This window comes from Tachysurus fulvidraco, chromosome 9 (assembly GCF_022655615.1).
Source record: "Tachysurus fulvidraco isolate hzauxx_2018 chromosome 9, HZAU_PFXX_2.0, whole genome shotgun sequence".
NCBI classification, from domain to species: domain Eukaryota; kingdom Metazoa; phylum Chordata; class Actinopteri; order Siluriformes; family Bagridae; genus Tachysurus; species Tachysurus fulvidraco.
Genome location: NC_062526.1, coordinates 11,281,972 through 11,293,751, shown reverse-complemented (window position 1 = coordinate 11,293,751; position 11,780 = coordinate 11,281,972). Strand labels below are relative to the sequence as shown.

Below are 11,780 nucleotides of genomic sequence, written 5' to 3'. Positions count from 1 at the left end.
TACTCTTGATAAATGTATAAGCTTATATAGGAACTTATGTTGGCTTTGTCTTCTACAAAGCCAACATAATAATAGAGAAGAAGCATAAATAAAGGAAACAAAGTTAATACAAGTTGACAGAAAAGGTGACATTCCAGCTAAAGTCTGAAAGGGAATAAAGCATGTGCTTAATACAACTGTAGCTTAATCAGGCAAAAGAAGAACCTTTTGTTTTATAAATAAATAGATAGATAGATGGATGGATGGAGGGATAAAAGCTCATTTAAAAGCAGCATCCGTCCACGGTATTAAGTCACGCGCAGATGGTCTAAATGCGATGTTAAAGAACCATCCATTGACCATATCATCATGCTGAAATCTAAGAATTAGTATAATTGTAATATGTGGTAGCCTATTGGTTAAGGTGTTGGACCAATCGGAAGGTTGTGAGTTCTATCTCAGGTCCACCAAGATGAAACTGTTGGGCCCCTGAGCAAGGCCCTTAACCCTCAATTGCTCAGTTGTACAAAAATGAGATAATGCAAGTCGCTGTGGATAAGGGCGTCTGCTAAATGTAAATCTGACAATCAGATCTTATTTAGAGAAAATGATGGTGCAGGTTCGATAGATACTAAACTGCACAATGTTGAGGTTTTCTTCTTTAAATTGTCTTCTATATGAAATAAAACCTGTTTACAGTGGTTAAAATTTAACACGAGGAATAGTATAGTAGTTATCTACTGTGACAGTGTGTACCATGTTCCTATATGTTAATTATATTAAATAATCATTTAAGCTTTAAATTGAGGTACAGTAAGCTAAGAGGAAGGACTAAGATGTCGTCTCGAGTTGTTATGCACATGTAACTGTGTAATGAAAGGATAGATATGAAATACAAAACAATATATTAATCTGAAAATACATTGCTGTACAGACTAAACAAACAGCGATGGCTATTAGACCCATCCTATTTTAGTCACACACCCATTTCGGATTTAGTTCCCTTCAAAAAAAAAAAAAAAAAGGTAACGCTGGCATGGCTGGATGCCAGCCACAATAGCCTGTACTTTTTGGATGCCCTTCACACCAGAATGTGATGAAGAATTGCATCAAGCACAACACTTACCTGCAAATGAGCTTGTGTAAAACAGCACCTCCTTCCCAGCTTGATTGCCAAGAAATGAATCAGTGTAAAAACATTTACATGAGAAGTAGTGTGACAAACATTTCAGACATTTCTCAGTTTCCAGAGAAGAAATTCCAACAGAGCTGGAAGCCTAATTCATACTTGTAACAACTAGTGTTGACTTACCGTCATGCCGTACACTTGTACCTAAGGACAGATGTTGTGATCATGATCTAATACCAGGATTCATTGGCCATATACGTATACTCCTATCCTTTCAAAACACTTCAGAGCAGATAGAAGAGTACTGATTTATAATCCTATCTTATCTAGCCAAGGGTGTGGGTACAATTTTTAATCCAGATCTTCTCAAGGCTTCTTTTTAAATATAGTCTCAAGGTGTCTTTCCTCACCACTGCCATCTTTGGCTTACTCATCAGGGTCCAAAACTACATCAGGAAGCTTTGTCACAATGTCTGCTACAAAAATTCCTGTACATCATGATTGAATTGGAGTCCAAATTCTAGAAATCCAATATTAAGTTATTAAAGAAAAATGATTACTGACATGGACATCATGAAACAATGGACATGTCTTTTGGTGAAAAAGTTCTTGGGCTGCTGATCGGACAGCCGAGACAGCTTTTTACCCAAGCAATGTTAACATGTCTAAGAATACATGGTTTAAAAAATAAAGAGAATGTTTCTTGAAAGGTAATATATTAAATCTGCCAAATGAAGGAAGCAACTGAATTCACTTGATCGGAACTTTGAGTCTAAATGAACGTGTGCACTAAAAGTTTAAAATTCAATCAGTACACAAATGTAGCATTTTTTCACTATAATTTAATTACATACCATGTGTATAAAAATAAATGAAAAAATATGATTGATCGAATCAACATAAATATGCCCGTTCCAGCAGTCACAATTAGTTACTTGAAAGGCTGACCGATGTATTTATTAGTGGACGTCTGCAGCAGCACTAGAGGCCGTACGGCTCAAAAGCAGACGAATGTCTCCAAACCACATGACCTAAAACACCAGCTTTTTCTTCAGAGTGCCTAAAGAGTAAATAACACAAAAATCTATAATCAGTCTAAATCATAGTCCAAGCAAACAGTTACAGAGTTCTAAAGATGACTGAAAGTTGGACAGATGTGGATCACACTTGGCATGTACCCGGTTCACCCCTGCAGAGTTATTCTGCTTGCTGTCTCACTTGATTCTATCAGAACCCCGGTGTATTTGTGTTCATCTTACATCACAAATGCACACAGAGAACACAACCAAATAGACTGACTTATTTATCTTTTACTATTTTGCCACTATTAAGGCAGTTCCCTTGCCACTGTAAATTAGTTTGTGGGAACTAATGATGTCACTGCTTAAATAATGTGCACAGGTTACTTTATTTACTGAATAAATGCAGGCCTGAGTACAGCTTTCAGAACTGTGCTCTGTTTCAGGAAAGTGTGAAAGCCTCCTTAATGACCATTATAAGTACTCACCCTGGAAATTTGCTTCTTGAAATGTTACATAAACCTTCACTAGATCAATGATTGTGTGTGTTTTTTTTTAAATTAATTAAACTTTTTTTAGTGCTACAAAATTGATAAACAGCCAATGACCAATCAGATTTGAGAATTCAAAAGGTAAGTGTCAAACACACTAAAGTGCACTACAGCTGCTTCAGTACTTCTTTACATTACATGTATGTTTTGTACTGAATGTTTTGTATGAAAACAAACCTTTTAAACCATTACATGTGTTCTCACCTTGTTCGATCGTGTCCCGTTTTCTTTTAATGCCGATGGTGAGATTTTCTTTTTCTTTTAGAGCTTCTGCTGAACAGTTTGGTCGGGGAAGCTGAGGGCCTGGGGTAGGTGCTGGCTTCTGGCTGAAATACTGCATCTTCAATGCCTACAATTAACAAACATGAACCCGTGAAATCTTCTAGAGTGAAAAGAAACACACAGAGGCAGGCAGACACACACGGAGGCAGGCAGACACACACGGAGGCAGGCAGACACACACGGAGGCAGGCAGACACACACGGAGGCAGGCAGACACACACGGAGGCAGGCAGACACACACGGAGGCAGGCAGACACACACGGAGGCAGGCAGACACACACGGAGGCAGGCAGACACACACGGAGGCAGGCAGACACACACGGAGGCAGGCAGACACACATGCAGAGACATTAATGAGACTTGTTAGACTAGTTTAGATGTGAAGTTGCTGAACAAGCAGGATGTAACTGCAAATCGACTGCATAATGATGCAGGATAAAGAGGTTTCCATTTTCATTTTGGATGAAACTTCATTCCTCCAGGGTAAGAGAGAGCCTCTGGTGTGAACTCAACCCTGTTAGTATCACTTTCGCTCACTGTGACTAGTAATTGACTTCTTCCTGCACCATTTAGTTCTGATAGTCATTAAACTTTTTTTTTTCCTCTCACCATCCAGAGAAGCATTTTCACACGGTGAACATAGCATATAAATATGAACTGTCAGTGGTTCACTCAGTATATTAAACAGTTCACAATAGGGTCAATGTTCCCAACACATCTTATCTGGGAATTTCTCCCAAATGGCACTAAAACCTGCTAGCTGTCTTGACACAAAACTACTGAGAGGAACTCCAATAATTGCACCTATTGAAAATATTCGCTTCTTTCTTCAATACAGTATATACTTTCATTACGATGATTAAATAGATTCAGATTTGACTTCAAATAATTGAGAAAGCGTAACAAAAAGTAGATGTTTTGCTGATTCACATCCAAAATGTGGAATTTCATAAATATCTTGCAATGAGATTAGATCTGTTTAGAATCTGATTATACATGTTTACTACACTTTTCTATGATTTGCAATAACTTTCTTTAGGAACAGCCCAAAAAAAGGACAACATTATTCCATCATTAGACCTATTCTCAGATTCTCATCACCTGCATTTTCCCAACCAATATTTCCACAACAGTGTTTATTTCCTTGAGAAAGTGTCATTTGGTGATCGAGCACAAGGATCGGTCGGAATCTCTCAAGTGAACAATTGTACGAAGGTTTTCTGAAATCTGGCTTCACTGGAAAGCGAGTGTGGGTCATTACTGTGATTGTAAAGGCTGTGTAGTCTGCAATCCTATATGAACAAGGTGACTAGACACTAGAAACTATAATTTAGAGTTTGAATCAATCTTAGTCAAAGAAAGCAGCTGTGTGTTGGTTACCCCTGATGCGGTTAGGCGGGTGCAGGGGTTATAGGTAAACAAGCCCTTCAGGAGCTCCAGGAGGTCATCGCTCGCTGCGCTGAAAATGTGCTCTAAAGGTGTACCAGGAAACGGTTTAAAGGAGACGTAATCTGGGAGATTGGTCATGCCCTAAAAACAAACCAACACAAGCAGTTAGCCTCCGATTTATATCAGTCACTCATAAAAAAGAATTATAAACTTTTGTGGATATCTGACCATCACACTCATGTGTCCTGACTGAACAAGAGTCTGTGACCCAATTTATCCAAAAACCAACATTGACAACGATGGAGCTCGTTTTGTACACTGATGCATTGTCATGCTGGAACAGGTTTGGGCCTCGTGGCTCCAATGAAGAAAAACTGCAATGCTACAAGCCCAATGCCCAATTGTATGCTTCCAACTTTGTAACAACACTTTATGGAGGAACCACATATGAGGGTGATGGTCATGTGCCCATAAACATTTGGCCATATAGTGTAGCACAGTGAGATCTAAATGCATTTACAGGCCAAGTTTCTTCTGTTGGAGTCCCAAGAGCTTCAAAAATCTTTGTCAGCTGATCCAGGTCAGAATCTCCAGCCAGAAAGGGGACCTTAAAACATCAAGGTCATCAAAGATCATTTTAAAACACTGAATAAAACATGTTAAGCATATTTAGCTGCACATACACACAGAAGTGCATCTAATGACATGAGTAGCATCATTAAATGCCTTGCAGGATAAACTAATTGTACACCTAAATTGTACACAATTAGCCTTATAATGACTCGATATTAGACATAGGTCCAGATGTAGTTATATAAACATTATTGAAAAAAAAAAACAGGCTGTGATGCAAGGATCCATCATGCCAAGGCTTAATATGTTGTAATTTGGTTTCCATGACAAACAACAGTTTATACCTACTAAAAACTATTATACATTGATCATGTGGGCACTGAGATGGAACATTTATTGAATTGCGGAACCTCTGTAGGTTTAATACTTGTCTGTTTCGCTTAAGTAATAGAGCCACGTGGATAAAGCAGTTAACGTCCATAAATGCATTGTGACTTACTCGGAGTAAGAGTTCTGCGAGGATGCAGCCCACTGCCCACATGTCCACACCCACCCCATACATCCTGGCTCCGAAGAGCAGCTCGGGGGCACGGTACCATCTGAAAAATTTAAATGCAATTCCATAAACCACTCTTTGCATCTCAGTGTGGAAGTAAAGATGGGATTTTGCATAAAATAAAGAAGAAATGTTGTAGTATACGAATACCTGGTCACAACTTGATGTGTATAAACTCTGTTAGGACTCCCAAAGGCTTTGGCCAATCCAAAATCAGCTAGTTTCAGAACCCCATATTCATCGAGCAGTAAATTATTTGGCTTCAAATCCTAGAAGAACAGACAGGAATAGTTACAAAAGTGATTGTAGTGTAAGGTATACTGTAAGTGAGAGCTCATAACAGAAGAATAAGCAAGTAAGTAAGGGTGGTGTGAAGAGTCTTGACGTGAAGCAGCGTGAACTAGCAGCCTGAAGCTGATTGTTACCGTAGAACACGCCTCATGGTGTATATTATTATTACAGTATTCTCATGCAGAATCATACATTTTATTGAGTTAGTTACATCATCATGTAGAGCATCTACAAAATAAGTTAGTCTTTTATTCCTCCACCAGCTTCTTCCCTGCCCTCTCTCACGCTCTCAAAGAGAAACCAAAAAGCACAAGATCCTCTCTGCTGAAGGGAAATGTCATGGAAGAGCTGTACTTCTGACTCACAAACGTGACGCCGGAGATGCACAACAGTGTGTAGAAGCAGTTAGTAGAGAACTGACAATGTATTAGAACGAGCGCTTTAATATTAACCTGTAGTTCATGTTACAGCCAGAACTACCTGTGTATCAGATTTGAGCATTCGAGCATGCTGTGGTATAAAGGATTACATGGAATATAATAACGGTTTTATTTGTCTTAGTAAGTAGGATTGTCTTGTGTCCAGCGTTTACTATGGTCAGAAAATTAATCAAGAACTTCTGGCAGTGGTGACATGGTATATAATGGAGCTTGAATCAACTTTTGTGCTTACCCTGTGTAGGATCCAGTGATGGTGCAAGTACTCCAGACCCTGCAGCGTCATCAGGATATAGGCTTTAATGTTGGCTGGTGTCAGTACAAGACTTGTGTCCTTTATGATAACCTGAAACAGAAAAGCATTTGATGATATTCTGCACGTACATCATCAAAGCGGACAGAAAACCACAGTTTGTTGAAAAGCACACTATTCCATTTTAGCCAGCTAAAGTCTTCTTTATTATGAAGTAGTAGAACACAATAAGGGAAAGTTTTAGGTTACCCAGATTTATGATTAGTAACCATTATATATGAAAATATTTACAGAACAATAGAACGATACGGCCAATGTGTAATTAATAATAATTCAGCAGATCAGAAATAGGTATCGCACAAGCCATTACTTTCATAAAAACAAAGATCTAAGAAGTGAGAAGATGAGAAGTCCATTAAAAAAACCCTCTCTAAATAATACATGACCAAATTAATAAATTAATATTGTCCTCACACTATTTTCCTATGAACAACAGGTTAAAAAACTAACTAAAAAAAGCAACACTTCATACAGTATTTTGCAATCACATCACATGTCTGCTTTTGGTTTAGTTTGTCCTCTAGATTCATGATAAGGACTTAGCTGAAGTGATAAAGGTCGCTACATTGATTTTTAAAGTGCTATTAGGAAACTCTGCTTGCTCGTGCAGCCAAAATTCAATTAGTTCTCAGGCTGACGTCTGAGATGGTCGCGTTTCGATAAGAAGTTTATAGCAGACCCAGGGATCTTGAGGATGGGAAACTGGCTGTATTGTTTACCTCCAAGTCAGTCTCCATGTAGTCAAACACGAGGCTGATGTTGGATTTATGTCCAAAGGCATCGAGGAGCTGCAGAAACGGCAAAAGATTCTAAATGTTTATAACATGATGTATACTGTACAAAAATACATCCTCAAAAACCCAGGAGCTTTGAGATGACCAAGTTACACACAACAGTGGTTGACTACTGTATCTAACAGCACAGCTTGAGAAATAAGTCTGACTTTAACACCGAACGTTCACATTAATGATTAATGCAGTTGTTCTAACATTATTATCTTTAGTCATTATTTCTATAGTAACTATTATTCATAGGGACTGTGTCTGATGCTCCAGATAATTAAACTAACTTAAAAAGTGTTTTTATTTTTAACAAGACTTATCACTGATATTGCAAAGCTTTCTGTTAGGAGGCATTCATGTAACTTTTACAGAGAAAGATTGATTTCCAATTTGACAAATTCTAAAAAGAGATTATCGTCTTTGAGAGTGAATAAAAGAGAAGCTGTGGAAGGAATAACTCTTTACTACTGCAGTAATGTAAGTGAATGCTGTTAAATGGTTAAAAAAAAGTGACACCATTTAACTGTAAACTATCCACGGGCATTGCAGCATCATAATACGTGATAAAGACTTTGAGATGTGCTGGTATTGGAAAAGAACTAGCTGAGGAGTAAGAAAAGTACTTTCTGTTGATGGTATCACTTAGAATCCATGAAGTTGGCCTACGTTTGATGCGAAAAAGCTGGAAACATTATTCATAGTTTAAAGCTCTACACAAATAAAATTGAACTGAATGAACTCTGCCTCATGTCAGTCTGTATCACAGCACCAGGGCCTGGGATGTTGTCCTATAACAGCAAGCCCGGGTGTTGTATTCCTGATATACTTTAATTAAAGCCACTGAACAATTCTACATGCACTTACTCCAATAATATTTGGATGACTTAACTCCTGCAGCAGCTTGATTTCTCTCAGGGCTGTTCTGTTGATTCCTGAAACGACACACATGAGATCAAATTTAGGAGGAATAAACAATAACAGATAGTGTTTCTTATCTATTCATTATATTAACCAGGAGATTGTTCTTTCAAGTAAATAATCTAGCTTTGGGTACAAACCATCTTTTGCCTCTGTTCTGTGTCCGACTTTAATCTGTTTGGGAATAAAAACAAAGGAAAAAAAAAAAAGGAAAGACAATGAAATGATTACAATAATTTCACTATGCCCACAGATTAATGACTAATTATAGTACACACTTCACAGGCTACTTTAATTCAGGACAATATTCAAGATGCAGGGATCATTTGCTGAAAGTTTATGAGTCTTTGATTGATCACAGTCGGGACTTTTATCATCAGTGATAAGTTGTGTAAAAAAGGTTTGCATAGCCTTGCTACAAAATGATAAAGGCAACAAAGCAGGTAACGTATGTAAGGTTTTTGTACAACCTCCTACGTTACCACAAAGTAAAATGAGCAAAATCTTCAGGTTAAAAATATTACAAATATATTAAATTGATCAACAATAGAAGGAATGTTTATGGTTGTAGATTTTTAAGAGAATAAGTTATATTTCTTCCACAATTTGTACTTTCTTGCTATCCTACAAAACTAGGGAATATTCTACACGATCGTTTCTTGGGAAATGCAGTGACCTGCTTTAACAGGACACTAAAAGGTCACGTTCTTCCTCTTTCCCACTCTCATCTTGGGTGAGAATTAGGATGCAAAAGAAAAAGCTCTGATTCCTTGTTTCTTGCTAATTTTCTTATTGTTAAAGCAGCTCCATCAGAAGAGTGTGTCTTGACAGTGACAGTAATTATGAGCTTCATTATTCTCTCGTGTTTGATTTTTGACTATCATTAGAACAGTCACGTGGCTTATTGTTTGTATCAGCATGCAGCAGTGTGGGAACTGTAACTAAACAATAACCAGGCTCATTCAGGGCAGGATGTTCCAGTGTATTTCTGGAACATAAAGAGTTGAAGGACGTGATCAGTGCCAACATCGGTTATGACCGGAGCATCTTTAACAAGCACTAACAGCGAGGCGTGATGTGCACATCTCAGACTGTTGGACTCAGCATGACTGACTGTTCATCATCCTTCCTCTAATGCAGGTGCTGAAGGAGCAAAAGGTGGCAGACATCTCTGTCGCCCACAGCCACCCCATCCCACAATACCCATAATGCAGTGCACCTCGAAAATATGAATATAGTATATATATATATTCAACAATAACACTGGATGTGGCAATGTAATATGTAGGGATTATAATATTGCTGTATTGCTCAAGGAATCGTTAAAAAAGTGAATCATGAAAGCGAATTATCAGAGTCAGTTGACTTCTCTGTAACTTAGCGGCACTGAGCTGTGCCTCACTTTTGAATATTTGTGAAGGCACACAGAGCTCAGTGTTTACATACAGATTTTACAGATTAAATGGTCTAGTGAGTTTGAGAGATTCTTATCCTCAGTAGCAAACTGAATCCTTAAACATCAGCAGAACGGGGCATAATCTGAGATCTAAGCAGCCTTCACAAAAGAAACCACCCTAAGCTTTAGAAACTTAAAGAACACCACAAGGAAAAAAAAAATATGTACAGTAGGCAACCAAGTGAAGGACAGACCAGTGACATTGGGATCACAGTCACAAGGTGAGAACTCTGCTGTTAGGAGAACTCTGCTGTTAGTCTTGCAAAAAAACAGTCTTGCATTGAGGCAGAGTCTTACCCTGACTGCTTACAGCAAACTAGATGAAGGTTTAGGCCTGATTGAACTACTCACATTTACAGTGAGTAGTTTTACTAAAGACATCCCACAGCCATTAAAATCACTTACCTTTTTAATCGCGACGATGGTGTTTTTTATTTTGTCTCTCGCCTTGTAAACCGTGGCAAACTGCAAAATACACAGAACACCAGGCACTGTATTATTATCTATTAGTATCAGAAACGGTGTGGTAAAAAGCGGTAAAAATGTCAAAGAAATAATAGTGGGGAAAAAATTTATTTACAGGTTTACAGGTTTTAATTAATTGCAATAATACAAAGCAAATGATTTACACAAACATTTTTTCTCAACTGTTACATTAACCAAGTTGGCTTAAGTTCTATAACTCTGGATAAGAGTGACTAATGATTAAAGCTAAATGCTTAAATAAACAAACAAACAAACAAACAAAAACAAATAAATAGCAATGTAATCTCAACAGTATGTTCCAGAAATGTAAGTGCAGTCAGAAATCCATACAAATGATATGCTTTGAACTGGAGGTTTTACACACAGGAGCACAAGTAGAAAGGTTGTTTTTGTTTTGTTTTTTATTAATATCAAATTTATTGTGCAAACCTGTTCATATCCAGGTCAAAGAGGCAGTAGAAAAAAAAAGTTTGTTATATTTACAATCTTGTGCAAAGACACTTCTGTACAATTTATAGACAAGTGGCTGTTTTCATTTTTATCACCCAAGTATTCAGCATTATATTATATATTATATTATTATGAGTATTATATTATATATTATATTATTATGAGTATTATAAGTGATGTTTCTAGACCCGACTACACAAATGTTTCCTCATGTTTCACTGCAGAACGTAATGAAAGCTGAAGCTCCCAGGAGCTGCTGATCTCTGTAACTGCAGCACAAACCTGCACTGCTGTTGATTATGTGGCTACAATGCTAAGCTAACTGTGTTCTATTCACACGAGGTCTGTTCTGAAACGCAAATTAAAGCACATACTACTCCTAACAATGTCATTTACCTGACCCTCTCCGAGAAAGTCCAGTTTTTCATATCGTTTAGCTCTGGACTTGACGTCCAAAGCCATATTTTCTGTTTCAATCCTTTGTTTGAACGCCGACTTGCAGCTGAGTTAAAGATCTCCAAATACTTCCGGGTGAAACAAGAGTCCTTAGGAACACGAGGGCGCGTTATTAATGTTTTTAAGGTTCAATCAAAAAGGTGGATTATTAAAAACGTGTATTAAAAAAAATTGGGAAAATGATCATTGTAGGCATCTCTTAAGTCACAGCTGTAATCTTGGATATAATTTTCGAAATTATAGTTAGAGTTAGAAATGTCATATAAATTCTAATGTCATTTCCTGTAAAAATAAGTATTAGTATTACAATTATATAAGTATAAATTATATAAATATATACAAGTGTGTGTGTGTGTGTGTATAAATATATATTGACTTCTATGACCCGTTCTATTCTATTTTATTCAATTCTACTCTCTCTCTCTCTCTCTCTCTCTCTCTCTCTCTCTCTCTCTCTATATATATATATATATATATATATATATATATATATATATATATATATATGTGTGTGTGTGTGTGTGTGTGTGTGTGTGTGTGTGTGTGTGTGTGTGTGTGTGTGTGTGTGTGTGTGTGTGTATATGTCTACTCTGTTAATTATTATTGAAACATGGCCAGTAACATAAAGTAATATGGCTGACATTTTGTAATGCAGGCTTTGATAATAAATAAAAGCATTTGTAATTAAACTGTGGGATTGAATATATTAGAGA

The 11,780-nt window shown here is 37.2% G+C and overlaps 1 protein-coding gene across 1 annotated transcript; it reads right to left on the bottom strand.

Annotated features, from left to right (window-relative positions):
- Positions 1 to 1,930: 1,930 nt before the first annotated feature.
- cdk7 (cyclin-dependent kinase 7) lies at positions 1,931 to 11,164 on the bottom strand. The gene is made up of 12 exons (XM_027138594.2): positions 11,008 to 11,164; positions 10,081 to 10,140; positions 8,360 to 8,393; positions 8,166 to 8,233; positions 7,239 to 7,307; positions 6,442 to 6,552; positions 5,629 to 5,747; positions 5,422 to 5,521; positions 4,870 to 4,956; positions 4,341 to 4,490; positions 2,883 to 3,027; positions 1,931 to 2,168 (listed from the first exon to the last, which is right to left on the bottom strand). Exons 1-12 carry the CDS (start codon positions 11,071 to 11,073, stop codon positions 2,140 to 2,142), a joined length of 1,038 nt encoding a protein of 345 aa, XP_026994395.1. The 5' UTR covers positions 11,074 to 11,164; the 3' UTR covers positions 1,931 to 2,139.
- Positions 11,165 to 11,780: the final 616 nt, after the last annotated feature.